Source organism: Cervus canadensis, chromosome 7 (genome assembly GCF_019320065.1).
Source record: "Cervus canadensis isolate Bull #8, Minnesota chromosome 7, ASM1932006v1, whole genome shotgun sequence".
Lineage (NCBI taxonomy): Eukaryota > Metazoa > Chordata > Mammalia > Artiodactyla > Cervidae > Cervus > Cervus canadensis.
Genome location: NC_057392.1, coordinates 4,289,798 through 4,310,417, shown reverse-complemented (window position 1 = coordinate 4,310,417; position 20,620 = coordinate 4,289,798). Strand labels below are relative to the sequence as shown.

General features: G+C 34.6%; 1 protein-coding gene across 2 annotated transcripts in view; it reads right to left on the bottom strand.

The window, feature by feature from the left end:
- ATR (ATR serine/threonine kinase) overlaps positions 1 to 20,620 on the bottom strand; it is a 116,559-nt gene that overhangs the window by 45,730 nt on the left and 50,209 nt on the right. For both annotated transcript variants that reach the window (XM_043474206.1, XM_043474208.1), the window contains exons 22-27: positions 17,439 to 17,645; positions 12,886 to 12,999; positions 9,071 to 9,186; positions 6,301 to 6,421; positions 4,604 to 4,741; positions 2,776 to 2,986 (exon numbers count right to left, since the gene is read on the bottom strand). In XM_043474206.1, the coding sequence (XP_043330141.1) occupies positions 2,776 to 2,986; positions 4,604 to 4,741; positions 6,301 to 6,421; positions 9,071 to 9,186; positions 12,886 to 12,999; positions 17,439 to 17,645 (907 nt within the window). The remainder of the gene's footprint in view (positions 1 to 2,775; positions 2,987 to 4,603; positions 4,742 to 6,300; positions 6,422 to 9,070; positions 9,187 to 12,885; positions 13,000 to 17,438; positions 17,646 to 20,620) is intronic.

Below are 20,620 nucleotides of genomic sequence, written 5' to 3'. Positions count from 1 at the left end.
CTATAAATACTAGCATCTGTTTTGCTTTCCTTAAAGGTTGTAAGGATTAAATGTAAATTCACATTAAATGTTGAGGATATATAAAGATGATGCAAAAGATCTAGCGTGCAAAGAATCCTCCTGCCAATGCAGATTAGACGTAAGAGATGCAGGTTCGATCCCTGTGGTGGGAAGATCCCCTGGAGGAGGGCAAGGCAACCCACTACAGCATTCTTGCCTGCAGAATCCCATGGACAGAAGAGCCTGGCAGGCTGCAGTCCAGAGAGTCGCACAGAGTTGGATACGACTGATGTGACTTAGCACACATGCACAAAAGATACAAAGATGAGTTATTTATTATTAATAACTATAAAAACTGATAAAATATGAGTTGGGAAAAAGCAGAATTATGGAAATAGCTTTCTTTTTAAAGTTTAGAATTCTTTATTAACAATCTATTTCTTTCCTGTGTTGCTATATCTACAACATTAACTATTAAGCTGGAAATAGAAAGTAAAAGTGCCTTTCAAGTAAAATCACAAATACTTTAAAATGGTAATTTTCTTTAAAAGAATCTAAGAAAAGACCTAACTGAGAAACATCTGGACTAGCTAGTTTAAGAAGTCTTATTTAAAAGCCATAGCTTTTAATAATGACTCATAACCGCATGTAGAAAACAGAAAACAAATTTCATAATCCAGATAGTAAATTTAAATGAAATTATTTTTAAAATAAGTTTCTTACTTCCATCAAAATTTGTAATTCATTTCAAATTATGAGAAATGTTAAAGGTATTGTACTTTTGAAACATTACAAATGTTACTCTTAAAAGCTAGAATTTTCATTACAATGTTAGTAAGAAATGATAACAGTTTGTGTTTGGTTTTTATGTACCATTTTCACATGCAGAAACAGAAAACAAACATTTAATTGTAGAGTTAACATAAAACATATCAATATGTTGTAGAAAAAAAAGTCATATTGTAGAGAAAAACATTCCCCTAAAAAGATAATTATTTGTCAGTCCAAAATATCCTAAAAAAAATAAACTATTGTGCTTAACAATAGTTTAACAATTGTTAATAGCTTAACAATAACAATAGCTTAACAATAACTATTGTGTTTAACAGGAATGTACGTGTTTCCACTGATAGAGGAACGAGAAGGAGATGCTCACAAGTGGAGAACTTAAGTAAAGGCCTCTTTAAGGGTCTTAGTCAGTTTTTCCAATTAGTCTCAAAGCTTTGGGGGAAAATCATGTTTTCTCACTAAAATGGCTGAAGTACAGAGAAGCAGAATGATCATATACTTTACCCATTTGCCACAAGAATGAAAAGTACAAAAGTTTAAAGACATTAAGTGTATCTATTAATGTCTGAAGAATGTAATTCAACAAAATCTTACCAAATGCTTATATCATAGGGGAAAGTATCATTTTAGACTCTAATGAGATTCCTCTTTTAGTCACCTTAGTGGGAGTTGTAATATCAAAGGGAAAAAAATAGCATGTTAGCAGGTGTAACAGGGTATTAGTGTTGTAATATATACTAACCATATTTTTTTTTTTTTTGGCGAGAGAATCTGTATTTTATTTTTTTGTATTGGTGTTTTTTTAATTGTATATAATTGCTTTACAATGTTGTGTTAGTTTCTGCTGTACAACAAAGTGAATTAGCTATATGTATACATTTATCCCCTCCATCTTGGAGAGAATCTTCAGACTCAAAAGATATAACAATGCTGAACTGAATGAATCTGTAAAGTGTGAATATTGTTTGTAAATTAATTCAAACAAATTATTTAAAAATATGACATTCATGAGATAATTAGAACTTCGGAAACTGGATATTTGATATTAAGGGATAATGACCAGTTTTTTTAGGTATCATATTTGCAAAGAGTCCTTATCTTTTCGAGCTACACTCTCAAATATTATACATGAAATAATGATACCTAGGATTTGTTTACAAACAATATGGGGTAGATAAGTACATAGCAGTACAGATTAACAATATTACTAATTCCTTTTATTATTAATTAATTTTAATTGGAGGCTAATTACTTTACAACATTGTGGTGGTTTTTGCCATATATTGACATGAATCAGCCATGGGTGTACGTGTCACCCTGCCCTGAACCCCTCTCCCTCCCCCCTCCCCATACTAAGCATATTTGGAGAGGCTGCTGGATACCAAACACTACCAGGGACAGGGAAAAAAAGAATAAAATAAGTGAAATGAATAAAAAAAAAATAGGTCATGAAATGAATGAAAGTAAAACCTTTGAAATGTAAAACTTAAATGTGAAAATGACTATAAAGAGTATCTCATAAGTAAAAAAAGATAAAGAACACTTATATACATACACATATACGTATACATACAATGTATACACACATTGAGGGAACATGGAATAAATGAGTTAACAGTGAGGAGTGGGTTAATAACAACATTAACCTAGCATTTATTTCACACTTTACAATTTAGTATATATAATCATCAACCCACTTAATCCTCAATCTTCTAGGGGAGATAATATAAACCTTATTTTATGCAAAGAAAAATTAGGTATATGTTTTGCTTAAGGAACTGAGAGTAAGAGTTTAAAGAGAGGCTTTCTTACTATAAAGTAACCACCTTTTCTCAGACAAGGCCATCTCCTGGGGAGATAGGGGTAAAAGGCATGCAAGAAAATATAGGTCTTTTAAAATCTTATGCTTAAATTATAGAATTGATATAGGAAGGAGCTAACTGGTTAATAATAAAGAGAAGGAAGTATACAGAACTTATGACTTACCCACAGAGTCCACCTTCTCTCTATTTGATTTGCCTTGTGCAAATTTTTCAGCATTCAGTGCCTGAAACTTGTGCCTTGCCCACTGTGTGAGATGGTCAAGCATGGAGAACACAGTCTGTGTACTGAGTTGACACAGATCAGATGCACTGTCTTGGGTACTTAAGGTATGATGATCATCATGCTTTAGAACTGCCATAATTTCTGCATAAACCTAAGAAGAACCATTTTATGGTTAATGATTTATCTACATAATACCATTTTACTATTACCTGATATATAAGGTTGACCATTTTAAGGGAATAATTTTCAAAAGAAAAAAAAATCCATGATGGATTAATAATAAATTATCTTTCTCATTAAAATTAAACCAATAAAATGCTTCTCTGAAGACAAAATATACTGTAAAAGAGTCACAAAAATAGACTTGGCCAAGATGGTTGAGACTATCCAAGCGCCTGTGAGAGATTATGATGTCTTTTTTGTGCTTTATCCGCAAACAGACACTTCAAACAAAAGGAAAGCCCGCTGCTCACTGTGGCAGTTTCTAGGATGTCACTGTCAAACAGGCAAGTAGATATTCATGTGCAAAGCCCTGTGGTAGGATTCAGACATTCTCCAGCTATGGGTTCTGCTCCAAGGAAGCCCCCTTGTGTGTACACATGATGTACACACATGAACAATACAAGGTAGCATATGATAAGGTGTAAATAGAGTGACAATATCGTGGAGCACTTAAGCACTGAATATACAGAGGTTCAAGGGAGGCAGTCATGAGAAGTTAGGGTACTAGCCTGCAGTTTGATTTTCTTAATTAAGGTGGGCCCTTTTCTCAAAGCAAAACTTTTTTGCCTCCAAAATCTGATCTGTGTTAATTCTAAGGTCCCTTGTACTCAAAGAGTCTGTGTTTCCATGTCATTTAACCTCTCTGTGTCTTAATTTCCTCATCAATAAAATGGAATTACAGACCATGCTCTGTAATGACACACCAATTCTAAAGCAAAACAAAATCACTCTGCAAAGTTGCTTTGTTGCCTTACTGAATCAGATCAAAAGGGCACAGAGTGCCCTTCTTCTCATTTTCTAAGGTTTCTTGGTTTTGACAGTAGGAAATCTGTCAAGCTTGAACCTGCAAGCCTCTTAAGGCCTTTTAAACTAAAATGATATATTTGAAATAAAAAGTTAATCGTGACTTTTGTCATATTTTGGATTCGTGCCAAATGCTTAGTATATTAGTTAATATTTAAGAAAATAAAGCAGAGTTGCTATTAAAACAAACAAAACAAAAAACAAAAAAAGAGAGTCACAAAAATAAATACAGTATCTGCAGAAATCATTTCAGAGTAATTGAAGGGCATGTACAAACAAAAAAAATCAAAAGAAAATATGTTCATGACACTGGATAAGAGAAGGCACCGCATAAAAGGCTTAACATTAAAAAGTTATAAAAGATATACAAATTTGGCATTTATATTTAAAATTTCTCATGGCAAAAGATATAAGCAAAGGTTAAAAAGAAAACCATAAACTGGAAAAAAGTTTTCTACGACACGACTGGCACAAATTGGTATCCAGAATACGTATCAAACTCCTACTGATTATCCACAAAGGCACACGCATACACAACCCCAAATAGGCAAAGGGTATGAACTAGGCATTAAACAACTCTTTGATAAATAAAAGTTTAAAAAAGGATTTTGTAAGTGTTTAGATATGTCATTACATAGCATACATTGATCTACATTTCCAACTAATACATAGCCTTTTTAATACTAACTACATTTCCCAAATGTTTGTACAAACAGAAACCAAATAAAATGATGTATCTCACCTCTTGTTGATCTTCTTGATTACACCCCAACAAAACATATACTAAAATATGTGGAAGAAGATAGATGGTCACCTTGAAATCATGCTTCATCATAATGCTACAGCAGGTGAAGATTTTACTGGCAAGATCATGCCGAACCTATAAACTCCAATGGTTTAGAGACAGTGAGTAGTTTTGTACATTTTATTCTTTTGATTAACACCAAAACACAACATGTGAGCTAGTCTATCACTGTAGAGTAGGTATTCTCCTATGAAGAAAGGCACTCAAGTAGGGAGGATTTAGCTCACCATCCCTCTGGTCAAGTGTCTAAACTGCTGAGACCCCTACAAGAGCAACATAGCTACTTAGGCTGCCAACTATCTCAGCAAAAATGGTCTTTCCCCCCTAGACTTCATTTTGAAATGCATCACGTTTTGTTACAGATTAACTTTGCTAATTACATTATCTTTTACTTAGCTACATTAAATTTAGCATATTTATTCCCTGAACAAATAGATGAGGAAAGTAACCAGAAAGTATTTCCTGGGCCAGCAAATTACACACAAGACCACATTTTTATTAAGTAATCAACAATGATTAACTATAGGAAAGAAAATAAAAGAAATAAAAAGTTTACATTACTTGGTGTTAGAGTCAAATTTTATTGGTATGATCCAACCCTCAATTTACCAGCATTAATGTTCTCCTATAAAAGTTTAAAGGTTTTTCCTTCTTCAAATACAAATCCTTCACTAAAAAAAAAAACTAAATACAGCTAAATAAAATATTCCACAGCTGAAAGTAATTAATTTAATAGTATTAATTTAACATTTCACATATTATATTTTCAGTATATTCACTAAAAAAGAGAAAACCTTTATTGAAATTATCAGATATAATTTATTATAATGCTTTAAAACACTAATAGAAATATGAATAAACAACAAAAGTTGTGAAATTTAAATACACATTAAACATTTTGGGGGAACACAAAGGTACCTTTTTTCTGTCAGATATGTAAAAATTTCATATTAACGAAAATATCAGGGACATATCTCTATTTTTCCATGAAATTTCATTTTTAAAAAACCTTTACTTTTATTTGGGTTTCCCTGGTGGCTCAGCTGGTAAAGAATCTACCTGCAATGCAGGAGACCTGGGTTTGATCCCTCCGTTGGGAAGAACCCCTGGAGAAGGGAAAGGCTACCCACTCCAGTATTCTGACCTGGAGAATTCCATGGACGGAATAGTCCATGGGGTCACAAAGAGTCAGATATGACTGAACAACTTTCACATTCACATTACTTTTATTTTGGAGGAAGTTCACATAATGTATTCTCTTTTAGAAATGGCCACTGAGGGATAATATATCTTTTTATTACCTGAGAAATCTTTTTATTTACATAAAAAAGTCTGATAAGGCATTTATATGCTTTTAAACAATATTATTTAAAACATAAAATGATAGGATGTAATGTAATAGACATTTTATAAACACATTAAGAACACAATTATTTGCTTGATTAGAAAACTTCCTTCTTACTCAGAAACTGTTACAAAGAGAAACTCTCTATTAGTAAACGTTTTCTACAAAAATTTCTACCACTAACAGCACAAATATTTCAGTACCTACTGTGTGTGCTATGCATTCAGATAAATGTTCTCATTTCCTTTACAATTTCTATTCAGTTAAATTCTGGACAAGGCTCTCTTACCTTTGTTATAAGATAACCTGCCCAAGACGCTGACCATTCCGCAAAATTATTACCTAATTTACTTAAGAAAATTGGCTTCTTTACTCCAGACCAATCTGTTGATTTCTGAGAACTCTTATATCTGTAATTTAAAAATTGTTTATTAAAAAATAAATATATATATCCATCTGTCTAGAACTTTAGTATAAGGAATTATATCAACTCTTTTGCTGACTACCCCAATATAGCCTTGCCTTTACTGAAATCTGACTAGACACCACTTTCCCTAAAGCCTTCTTAGTGATGGGGTGATAGGTCATTCTTGAACTCTCCAAGCACATCAAAGTATTTGAGTCTGCTTCTTCCCTTCCTCAATGCTCCTTTCAGATCCTTCCAACCCCACCCTGGAACAAAAAAGATCTGTTCCTTTGAGGTTCAAGTCATTCACATATATATACTATACTCTACTCATCATGGACTTCTACCAACTCACTGATAAATTTAGCAGATTGCTCAGCATTTTCTTTCCTCCCCAAGTCTTATCATCCTGAGTGACTTCAATGTCTGGTTGGACCATCTAGTCAAACTGAAAACTTCTCAATGACCTTCTCCTCTACTTTTTCAGGACTCCCTTGCCAAAACAGAGAAACTTCTTCACTTCCAAAATGTACACTTTACGGCCACAGTTTCCCAAAGTTCCAGTTCTTTCACCCAGTTACTGACACATCTGTTCTCTCTCACTGAGATCTTCTGTCTCTTGATTCTGCTAAACTCTTCTAATCTATAATACCTCCTTTTCATTTACTTCTTTTCCTAACCAGCTTGGTTTCTATGGTCCTTCACTTCAAGCATTCTCTTGGTAATATCCTCCATACACTCCACTGCCACACTGTCTTTACCAGCTGGAGCCATCCACCAAGCTTCAAATCTTCAATCAGTCTAAATGCTTGCCTTCACTGAAATGATATCAAGGCCACTGCACTGACAGAGGAAACATCATGAAATTGCTTATGAGATCAGTACTACTACATATCTTAGTTTTCAACCTCAATGGACTTCTATGCTGCCCAGAAATCCTATATATTCCTTATCAGCTCTCTCTTCTGTTTTCCACAGTGGCTATTTCAAATGATCATTATTCTCCTTACATGACCTATTACCACTGAACTGCTACTTTCAGCCAATAATCTTATCTCTTATACTTCTTACTTCATGGAGAAAAAAGAAACCATTAACACAACCCCACAATTAAATTTGTAAATAAGTTCTATCCATCATTTTATCTTCCCCTATTACAAAGAAAGAGACTTCACTTCCTTTAATCACCCATGAGATATATGGTTAGTATTCTGGATGCTCCTTGGAGCCTTATTTTATCAATTATCACTTCTCTCTCTTATATAACTTCAACATGATTCTTTCTATTTGCTCCTCAGCACTAACATTTAAACCTGTTCAAACAGGTCTCATCTTACACATGTATACAGCAATTATTGAGGTGAGTGGGTTCCTTTTTAATCACCAGTGTAAGGTTTGGAAATGACAAATATAATTAATGCCCTACACTCAAGGTTCTCAGCAAACATTATGTATTTCACTATATCGTAAATTGCTAAAAAATGAAAAATCCAGTGTCTCTCAGTTAACCATCATTATTTTGAACCATCATGAATATAATTCTCTGGATGATTTTTACAGGTTTTATGCTAAACTTAGAAAACTATGGATATTGGGGAACAAGTAAGGCTCTGTCAAGTCACATCCTGATATTTTCTCCTAAAATTATTTCTGTGGCAATTGTGAACCATAGTTCACAGATCTATCTATCTAGTTCACAGAAACTCTTAAGCATCTACAAGTGCTATAAAATACAGATAAAGAAATGGAGAAGTATAGAGTTCTCAAAACAGAAAAACCAAATTTTATTTTATCTTAATAAACTATATCTTTAAATAGTACTATTCATAAGAAATAAAATGATGTTTAAAAGGCTTCTAAATATTAAAAGCTATGTAGCAAATAAGTATACATACTTAAGGGCTCTTATAAAGAATTTTACTATGTGCCTAGGTACTGCACTAGGATTCAAAAGCTAATTTATCCAAGGTCAAATATCCAATAATTTTGGGACTTAGACTACCTAAAACTAAAGTTTCTAACTAAAAATAATTAATGGACTTCAATCAATCCTAACAAAAGTTTTTAAAATGGCAAAAAAAAAAAGGTAAGAAATTTTTTTTTTTTTTTAAGGAGAAGAAAATATTTTCACAGGGCTTCCCAGATGGCACTAGTGGTAAAGAACCCGCCTGCCCATGTAGGAGATTTAAGAAACACGAGTTCAATCTCTTGGTCAGGGAAGATCCCCTGGAGGACGGCATGGCAACCCACTCCAGTATTCGTGCCTGAAGAATCCCACGGACAGAGGAGCCTGGCAGGCTATAGTCCAAAGGGTCACAAAGAGTTGGACACAACTGAAGTGACTTAGCACATACACATCAAAAGTTTCAACCCATACTCAATTTAAAGTAGATTTTTTCCAAAGTACTACTGACAGTTGAATTAAAAGATAATCCTTTCAGCTTCAATGAATTTGTCTAAATATTCAAAGTTATAGAATTTAAACAATGAGCAGATTGTTCTCATTTTGACTAGATTATAAACATAAATCATAGTGGAAAAAAATATTAGAACATACTAAAAACACTTAATGCTAAAAAGTTATATCAAAAGTAACATTTATTTTATAAAGTTAAAAACAATTCTATCAAATAATATTAATGAGTTTACAGACCTAGTATTTAGATGTGGTTCCAGTATTTCCCGAACATGCTCAGGAAATCGCCTCCACAATTGGTGACCGGGGCCATCAGTTTGCATCTCTCTGCAGTCATAAATGGAAAGTAACTCCTACAAATATATATTTTACAGTTGTAAATCATCAATGAAACAGATACATCTTTACATCCACCAACATTCTACATACTACAGCTATAAAAATACATAGAAAAATATATAAAATTATAACATTTTGCAATTATGAACTTGCTTAGATTTATCTCAATGCTTAAAACCATTCAGGTGACTTACTCAAGGTCACAAAGCTGTGGTAGTACCAATAATGGAACATTTAATTTGCATGCTACATATAACATGTTCTAAAATGACTAGGAGTTATTTGGAGGAAAAAATTTGAATCTTCTATACTTGCAGAATTTTTAGAGTGTGACCTTTTCTGAATTTTAATTCAGTTCAGTTCAGTTCAGCTCAGTTCAGTCGCTCAGTCGTGTCCGACTCTTTGCGACCCCATGAATCGTGGCACACCAGGCCTCCCTGTGCATCACCAACTCCTGGAGTTTGCTCAAACTCATGTCCATCGAGTCAGTGATGTCATCCAGCCATCTCATCCTCTGTCGTCCCCTTCTCCTCCTGCCCCCAATCCCTCCCAGCATCAGGGTCTTTTCCAATGAGTCAACTCTTCGCATGAGGTGGCCTAAGTACTGGAGTTTCAGCTTCATCATCTGTCCTTCCAATGAACACCCAGGACTCATCTCCTTTAGGATGGACTGGTTGGATCTCCTCCTTGCAGTCCAAGGGACTCTCAAGAGTCTTCTCTGACACCACAGTCCAAAAGCATCAATTTTTCGGTGCTCAGCTTTCTTCACAGTTCAACTCTCATATCCATACATGACTACTGGAAAAACCATAGCCTTGACTAGACGGACCTTTGTTGGCAAAGTAATGTCTCTGCTTTTTAATATGCTATCTAGGTTGGTCATAAGTTTCCTTCTAAGGAGTAAGCGTCTTTTAACTTCATGGCTGCAGTCACCATCTGCAGGGATTTTGGAGCCCCAAAAAATAAAGTCTGACACTCTTTCCACTGTTTCCTCATCTATTTCCCATGAAGTGATGGGACCAGATGCCATGATCTTAGTTTCTGAATTTTAATTAAAGTACTATAAATCCAAAATAGTTCAAAAATTCAAGATATTTCAAATTCTAGATATAACATACTGAGCTTAAAATTCTGAAAATAAGATGCAAACGTTAAAGACCAATTTATTAGTCAAATCCAGCAATGAAATGGTTATATTTTACTTTCCTGAAAATAAAACAAGTGGGATTTTATAGATGAAGGAAAAAAACCTTTCTAATATCAATCTTCAAAACAAGACAAATGTTAGGATATTATCTTTCATCACCTACTATTCTTTCTTTACAATTCCACTATAAAGGACCATATGCAACAGATATATTCCTATTAATAACAATTATAAACACTAACAGAATATGTACTTTATATTTAGAATTAGATAAATCAAAAGGTACAAACTTCCAGTTATAAATATTAGAGATATAATGTATAACATGATAAATATAATTAACATTGCTATATGTTATATATGAAAGCTGTTAAGGTAAATCTGAGTTCTAATCACAAGGGAAAACATTCCTTGTGCTAAAAAAATTTAACTTTTTAAAAATTTAATTTTGTATTTATATGAGATAAATGGATGTTCATTAAACTTGTGATAATCATTTCATGATGTACCTAAGTCAAATCATTATGCTATGCACCTTAAACTTATACAGTACTGTATGTCAATTATATCTCTACAAAGTTGGAAAAAAAAACAAACAAAAAACACTAATATACTTACAGTTGTACATCTTGTTTCATATTTCACTGAGAAAATAAGCAATCACAAGAGACCTCTACAACTTCCATGCTAATATCTCCCCAGCATGACAATACCACATCAGTGCTTATATGCTCTACTTCCTCTCTTGTTACTAAAGATGAACTGTTTTTGCTTTTAATTAAGGCTATTCTTCCCACTTGTACACTGTATTCCACATCTCTTTACCTAGTTAAAATAGTGTTACATCAGTTCTCTTCTATATCATCACTATTCTCCCCTTGCTGAACTGTTCCCAAGCACATGTGAACACATTGTCATTTTTTCCATCTTTACCCCTATTTCCTCCCTAGCTACAATCTCATTCTTCTGCTCTCCTTGATAGCAACACTCTTCAAAAGCATTTCTGTAATTCTTCTAATTCCTCTCCTCCCCATGTTCTTAAAAATACTCTGATGAGGCTTTCTAAACTACACTGAAACTGCTTTTTTCAAGGACAGCAATGATCTCTATGTTACTATAGCCAATGGCCAACTGTTAGTCCTGAAATTATTATACCTATAGAATATGGTCAGCGTTCAGATCACTCCATACTTCCTGAAGGGGCTTCCCTGGTGGCTCAGACAGTAAAGAGTCTGCCTGCACTGTGGGAGACCTGGGTCATATCCCTGGGTTGGAAAGATCCCCTGGAGTGGGAAATGGCAACCCGCTCAGTATTCTTGCCTGGAAAATTTCATGGATGGAGGAGCCTGGTGGGCTTTCAGTTCATGGGGTTGCAAAGAGTCCAACATGACTGAGTAACTAACACACACACAGACATACTTTCTGAAACACTTTCTTGTCTTCCAGAACGCCATCTTCTCCCACCTTATTGGTAGCTCCTTCTGCATTTTCTTACTTTTTCCCTCTTCTCAGTGACTCCTCATTATCCAGGTCTCAGTTACTAGAACTACCTCACATACTTCCTCAGAAACACAGTTTTAAATACCATATCTACTATGAACTATGAACACCTCCAATTTGTATCTTTAACTCAGGCCTCTAATCATGAATTTCAGACCTGAATATCTAACAAAATAAGAAAATATTTTAATTGAAAAAATATCATGAAAAGGGGCAAAGAAAATCAAAATGGAAAAGTGTTTGTTACATGTATGGAAGACATAGGGTTAATTTCCACTACATCCAAATAGGTCTTAAAAGGTCAATTAAAAAAATAGACCATTACCAAGTGAAAAATGGGAAAAGATCATTTAGAGAAAATTCACAAAAAAGCAATAAATATGTAAAAGATGTTATACTGCTCTTATAATTAAGCATAAATTAATATGAAACAATATCATATTTTGTCTGTCACAGTGGCAAAGATTTAAAATTTTAACTAAAGGCAGGTTTGTCAAGGGAGTATAAAGTGGTGAAGCTTTTTTGATAATCAAATGTAAGCTCTGTATTTGCTCTGAGATTTTAATTTCAAGATATCTATATTATTGATATACTCACTCAAATACTCAGAAATTGTACATACGTTTTCTAAATAATTTTTTTGTAAAAACAAGATATTGAACAGAACCTACTTATCTTAAATAACGTTTTTTAAACAAATTACAGTATGTTATATTGAATATAAAGTCACCAAAAAGAATGAATTAGAGCTATATGTACTGACATGGAAAATTACACAAGATATACTGTTAAACACAAAAGAAAATCAACAAATATGATCTCCTTGTTTGCTGGAGAACACATATATATTTGTATATAAATAGAAAAAATGTCAAAGTACGTATAATAATTGGTTAGGAGGGTGCATTTCTGTACTCTTGAAATTTTTGTCAAGAACTTGTATGCTTGTATTATTTTGATAATAAAAATGATAGTTAAAAATGAAGAGTTCCTAAAGTATAGAATTTACAACTTTCTTAATAGAATTTAATAACATAAAGCCAGTAAGGTCTACATACACTCTTACCTGAATGGCATAAGCAGCTGAATCTTGAGCTCGGCTGTTATCTGCATACGCAAGGTAAGCTCTTGTTAGTTCCATCAATAATCCATAGGCAAAATTTGAATCTTCTACTCCAGTCTCAAAAAAAAAAGAGAAAAAATTATAGGATAATTTGTATACATTTTCTTAAAATTGTACAGTGCATACCATGGTGAATTTAACTTAGTTACTTAAGTGAATTTAACTTAGAGAAGGAAAGCTCAGTAAGGTTCAAACGAAGTTTGGTACCAAGTCTAAAATATAATCTGTAGCTAAGAAGCCAAATCTAATGCTTTTAGACTATTTTTAAAGTGTTAGATTCATTCAATTTTTACAGAGTCAGCAATTTGCATATTTTGGTTTTTTCACTCTTAAAAAGAAAACTTGTTCTACAGAATTTCCTAAATTGCATTCTACAGATTTCCCACATTCATTTGACCATGGAAACATTTTTATATACACACTATTAAAACATCCTGGGAAATTAGTTTCTCATGGAGACACTGAGCAATTGGGTTTAAATAGTAAAATTTAAATAATCAATTAGATTTTAAGTATTTGTCACAATTATGTTAGAAAGTTTATTTAAAAGAATGCAGCACTCCAGACTAGGCTTCAACTTTATATTTTTTGGCTAAAGGTCTCTGCAGTAGTATTAAGGAATAAACTCAGAAATCACCTAAATTATCTAGTTTAGATCAAGTTGCCACTAAAGACAAAACGGGTCGGCGGTGGTCTGCTGCAGGGACAGGGGCTCTGGGTACAGTTGACTTGGGTATGGCATAAGCCCTCTTGGAGGAGGTCGCCATTAACCCCACCACAGAGCTGCCAGAACTTACACCGGACTGAGAAATAGACTCTTGGAGGGCACAACAGAACCACATGTACCAGGACCCAGGAGAAAGGAGGAGTGACCCCACAAGAGACTGTCCCGGACTTGGCTGTGGGTGTCCGGGAGTCTCCAGTGGAGGCCTGGGTCAGTGGTGGCCTGCTGCAGGGTTGGGGGCACTAAGTGTAGCAATACATGCACGGGATCTTTTGAGGGAGGTCACTATTATCTTCATTACCTCCACCATAGTTTGGCACCAGGTTCCCTCCACCCATCAACAGAAAATTGAATTAAAGATTTACTGAGCATGGCCCCACCCATCAGAACAAGACCCAGTTTCCCCCACAGTCAGTCTTTACCATAAGGAACCTTTCATAAGCCTCTTATCTTTCTCCATCAGAGGGCAGACAGTCTGAAAACCACATTCACAGAAAACTAACCAATCTAATCACAGGGACCACAGCCTTGTCTAACTCAAGGAAACTATGAGCTATGCCATGTAGGGCCACCCAAGACAGACGGGTCATGGTGGAGAGTTCTGACTGTGGTCCACTGGAGAAGGGAATGGCAAACCACTTCAGTATTCTTGCCTTGAGAACCCCATGAACAGCATGAAAAGGCAAAAAGACAGGACACTGAAAGATGAACTCCCCAGGTTGGTAGGTGCCCAATATGCTACCAGAGATCAATGGAAAACTAACTCCAGAAAGAATGAAGAGATGGAGCCAAAGCAAAAACAACACCCAGTTGTGGATGTGACTGGTGATAGAAGCAAGGTCCGATGCTGTAAAGAGCAATATTGCATAGGAACCTGGAATGCTAGGTCCATGAATCAATGCAAATTGGAAGTGGTCAAACAGGAGATGGCAACAACGAACTTCAACATTTTAGGAGTCAGCAAACTAAAATGGACTGGAATGGGTGAATTTAATTCAAATGACCATCATATCTACTACTGTGGGCAAGAATCCCTTAGAAGAAATAGAGTAGCCCTCATAGTCAACAAAAGAGTCCGAAATGCAGTACTTGGATGCAATCTCAAAAATGACAGAATGATCTCTGTTCGTTTCCAAGGCAAACCATTGAACATCACAGTAATTCAAGTCTATGCCCCCACTAGTAATGCTGAAGAAGCTGAAGTTGAATGGTTCTATGAAGATCTACAAGACCTTTTACAACTAACAACCACAAAAGATGTCCTTTTCATTATCGGGGACTGGAATGCAAAAGTAGGAAGTCAAGAAACACCTGGAGTAACAGATAAATTTGGCCTTGGAGTACAGAATGAAGCAGGGCAAAGGCTAATAGAGTTTTGCAAAGAGAATGCATTGGTCATAGCAAACACCCTCTTCCAACAATACATGAGAAGACGCTACACATGGACATCACCAGATGGTCAACACTGAAATCAGACTGATTATATTTCTTTGCAGCCAAAGATGGAGAAGCTCTATATAGTCAGGAAGAAAAGACTGGGAGCTGACTGTGGCTCAAATCATGAACTCCTTATTGCCAAATTCAAACTTAAATTGAATAAAGTAGGGAAAACCACTGGACCATTCAGGTATGACCTAAATCAAATCCCTAACGATTATACAGGGGAAGTGAGAAATAGATTTAAGGGACTAGATCTGATAGACAGAGTGCCTGGTGAACTATGGACGGAGGTTCGTGACACTGTACAGGAGACAGGGATCAAGACCATCCCCAAGAAAAAGAAATTCAAAAAGGCAAAATAGTTGTCTGAGGGGGCCTTACAAATAACTATGAAAAGAAGAGAAGCAAAACGCAAAGGAGAAAAGACGAGATATACCCATTTGAATGCAGAGTTCCAAAGAATAGCAAGGAGAGAGAAGAAAGCCTTCCTCAGTGATCAGTGCAAAGAAATAGAGAAAAACAACAGAATGGGAAAGACTAGAGATCTCTTCAAGAAAATTAGCGATACCAAGGGAACATTTCATGCAAAGATGGCTCAATAAAGAACAGAAATGTTATGAACCTAACAGAAGCAGAAGATATTAAGAAGAGGTGGTAAGAATACACAAGAACTGTACAAAAAAGATCTTCATGACACAGATAATCATGATGGTGTGATCACTCACCTAGAGCCAGACATCCTGGAATGCGCAGTCAAACAGGCCTTAGGAAGCATCATCATGAACAAAGCTAGTGGAGGTGATGGAATTCCAGTTGAGCTATTTCAAACCCTACAAGATGATGCTGTGAAAGTCCTGCACTCAATATGCCAGCAAATTTGGAAAACTCAGCAGTGGCCACAGGACTGGAAAAGGTCAGTTTTCATTTCAATCCCTAATAAAGGCAATGCCAAAGAATGCTCAAACTACTGCACAGTTGCACTCATCTCACACACTAGTAAAATAATGTTCAAAATTCTCCAAGCCAGGCTTCAACAATATGTGAACCATGAACTTCCAGATGTTCAAGCTGGTTTTAGAAAAGGCAGTGGAACCAGAGATAAAATTGCCAACATCTGCTGGATCATCAAAAAAGCAAGAGAGTTCCAGAAAAACATCTATTTCTGCTTTATTGACTATGCCAAAGCCTTTGACTGTGTGGATCACAATAAACTGTGGATAATTCTGAAAGAGATGGGAATACCAGGCCACCTGACCTGCCTCTTGAGAAACCTGTATGTAGGTCAGGAAGTAACAGTTAGAACTGAACATGGAACAACAGACTGGTTCCAAATAGGAAAAGGAGTTTGTCAAGGCTGTATATTGTCACTGTGCTTATTTAACTTATATTCAGAGTACATAATGCGAAATGCTGGGCTGGATGAAGCACAAGCTGGAATCAAGATTGCCAGGAGAAATATCAATAACCTCAGATATGCAGATGGTACCACCCTTATGGCAGAAAGTGATGAAGACCTAAAGAGCCTCTTGATGAAGGTGAAAGAAGAGAGTGAAAAAGTTGGCTTAAAGCTCAACATTCAGAAAACAAAGATCATGGCATCTGGTTCTGTCACTTCATGGCAAACAGATGGGGAAACTGGAAACAGTGAGAGGCTTTATTTTCGGGGGCTCCAAAATCACTGCAGATGGTGACTGCAGCCATGAAATTAAAAGACTCTTGCTCCTTGGAAGAAAAGTTATGATCAACCTAGATAGCATATTAAAAAGCAGAGACATTACTTTGCCAACAAAGGTCTGTCTAGTTAAAGCTATGGTTTTTCCGGTAGTCACGTATGGATATGAGAGTTGGGCTATAATGAAAGCTGAGCACCGAAGAACTGATGCTTTTGAACTGTGATGTTGGAGAAGACTCTTGAGAGTCCCTTGGACTCCAAGGAGATCCAAGCAGTCCATCCTAAAGGAAATCAATCTGAATATTCATTGGAAGGACTGATGTTGAAGCTGAAACTCCTATACTTTGGCCACCTGATGCGAAGAGCTGACTCATTTGAAAAGACCCTGATGCTGGGAAAGACTGAAGGCAAGAGGAAAAGGGGACGACAGAGGATGAGATGGTTGGCATCACTGAAACGATGGACATGAATTTGAATAAGCTCCGGGAGTTCGTGATGGACAGGGAGGCCTGGCGTGCCACGATTCATGGGGTCGCAAAGAGTCGGACACGACTGAGCGACTGAACTGAAGGACAAACTGAATAGTTTCTTATAAATGGAACACAGAAATCCCATTAGGAGAGAGAACTCTTCTTTTCATTTCAAATTATCATAACTTACCACAAATGTAAAATCTTTTCCTTGGGTGTCAGTGGTTGAGAAATCTAGTCGACCTGGATCTATTGCCCCCAATTCCCCTAAACATTCCCCACAGAGCAACCGAGCTTGAGAGTTTGCATCTTGGCAACCTTTCAAGAGCACTGTCACCAACTGTGAGATAACAGGTTCCACTGTTTCACTATCTGTTGCATATTTGATCAGTTTTTCCTAAAATAAAAGTAGAAAGAAAGTTTATATGTATCTTCTACAAACTAGTATACTTTCCTAACTAGAAAGCTTAAAAACATTAAGGAATATCTGATAAATATTGACAGAATTAAACTCTTGTTCTGCAATCTTTTCACTGAGTTTTTGCTGAGTTCACATACTATAATTCACAATATGTTCTGTAGGATTAGAATCATTAAGTGTGTTTAAGAGTTTTAATTATTAATCTACTAAATAAATAGGTACTGAGTATTATTACATCAGTATACAGAAGTAAGACATGGTTTTATTCCAATGAGTTCACAACCTAAAGGGAAAACAGATATACAAACAAATAATTAAAATATCATACAATATGTGCATTAACAAATATGTGTACAAGGTAAAGAAGCAGAGAAAAAGATGAAAAAGAGCCCAGAGTAATTTTTCAAGCATAATAGGTATTTCAGTAAGTAATTCAAGAAGGAAGAGTTATTAGTTCAAATAAGAAAACTTAAGAGTACAAAAAGCAAGTACAGGAGAAAAAGATACAGGAAAAGAATTTGATGGGGATGATTTTTTTTTTAAAAGACACAGGAAAAAGAGGTAGGTTTTATGAAAAAAAATACGTTGGTTCAAGTAATCTTTCTTCATCCACCTCCTGAGGATGCTGTAATAAAAAACTTAGGGATAAGAAGTGACTACTCTCAAGCCAGGTAAGATTTAGACATTGTATCTTTTTAACCATTTTAGAACTACTTCATTTACATAATTTTCCTGCTAGCAAAAGTAATGCACATACAAGCATTTCAAACTCCATATTAAAACGGTGATTCAAATTAGAGTAATATATTTAGAAAGAAAAATAAAAAGACAACTTTATCTCACCTAGAATCTTTAATAGTAGCTCACTTAAATTAACATTATAGGTTAATTCAGGCATAAATACTTAAAAGAGATGAACCAGTAACCAATAAACAGCAAAACTAATACAATTATAGGCATTTATTACCTTGCTAAAACTAGATAGTAAGGAAGAGAACATTTTAGTTGTAAAAGATAAATGCAGTTCATACTAAACATATAAATGAGACACTAAAAGAAAGATAATTTTAAAATATACTTATTTAATAAGTTCTTAAGAATGTTTTACTTCACTTCTAGGTTACATAAACTGGGTTTGTATTTTCAACAAAAATTATCCAATTCCAAAAGAATTATGTGTTCAATACATCTATTTAGAAAGCGTTTTTAATGTATGAATCCAATTTTATCATTTTCCAAATGCCTAACCAGTTGTCAAAAAATCCATGTTGCTCTAATTATTTGAAATGTTACTTTTATATCATAAAAGTCCACATATGCTTGGGTCTATTTTCAGACTTTCTGTTTCTTCCCACTGGTCTGTTTATTCATGTATCAGTATCACACTTTTATATTTTTCCTAGCTATTTTTACATGTCTGTTCTTCCATCTGAACATTAGTATGAAGTTTTCTAGTTTAAAAAAAACCAACTTAGCATCTTTGGGATGGCATTAAATTTATATATTATACTAGGAAGAACTAAAATCTTCATAATATTGAGCCAACTTAATAAATAAGGGGTATTTCTGTTTAAATCAATTATTTCTGTTTAAATCAATTATTATATTTTTGCATCTATCAGGAGTGTTTCAAAGTTTTCCTTACTGGTTTATACATTTTTTGTTACGCTTATTTGTAAGTATATTATCTCTTTCTGTTACTACTACAAATTGGGTTTTCCAACAAGTCTTCTACCTGGTTAGTGCTAGTTATATGAAGATTATGATTTTTATATTCTCTTTACTGAATTTGTTTGTTGTCTGAGTTAGTTTATTGATATTTTCTATAGTTTTCCAAGTATATTACATGGCATCTGTAAATAGGGCTAGTTTCATGTCTTTTCGAAATCTTATGCCTCTGATGGTTTTCTCTAATCTAAGTTCATTGGCCAATACTTCCAACTGAATATTAAATGGCAGTGGAGATAATGAGCAAGTTTGTTTTTAGTGGGAAGGTGTCTTATTTCCCCATCAAGCATGCATGTGTGTATGCACACGTGTGTATGTTGTACACATATACACATATATGTATATGTATACATTTATGATATATCAAAGTACTATCCATCGATTCCTATTTTCCTGAGTGCTTTTATCTGAAATGGATGTTATAGTTTGTCAAACGCTATTTCAGCATTTATGAAAATAACAGCATTATATTTTCTGTTTAATTCTATTATTAGTTCCCTCATCATTTTCCCTCAATCTCTGAGCTCCAGGCAACCATTAATCTATCTTCTATAGTTTAGTTCCTCAGAAGTATATATATTCATAATGTATCTTCTTTGTAAGTTCTGTATCTTCTCTTGTATCTTTGTGAATTACAGTGTTTAGCATTATAAAGTGCCCCCTCTTTGTCACATTTGATACTTTTTGGTTTCTATTCTACTTTGCCTAGTGGCACAATCAGAATTCCTACCTTCTTATTTCAATTTATCCGTCATAAATTTGCTCCTTCCTTTACTTTTAGCCTTTCTAAATAATTTATTTTATATGTGTGTATTACAGAGTTGTTTTCTGCTTTGTAAAACAATTTGTAATTTTTTTTCTTTCTTTTCACATTTATTAATATGATTGATATGTTGGGCCTCAATTCTATCAGCTTTTTAAAATTATAATGCTATGTATATTATAATCAGTTCCTAAGATTTAATTTCTTTTGGCACAAAAGAAAACTTATACTTTTGGTCTAGAGATATCCTTTATATAAATAGGCTTCCCTGGTGGCTCAGATGGTAAAGAACCAGCCTGCAATACAGAAGACCCAGGTTTAATCCCTTGGTCAGGAAGATCCCTTGGAGAAGGCAATGGCAATCCACTCCAGTATTCTTGCCTGGAGAATCCCATGACTTTTAAAATTATAATACTGTATGTATTATAACTAGCTTCTAAAATTTAATTTCTTTTGGTAA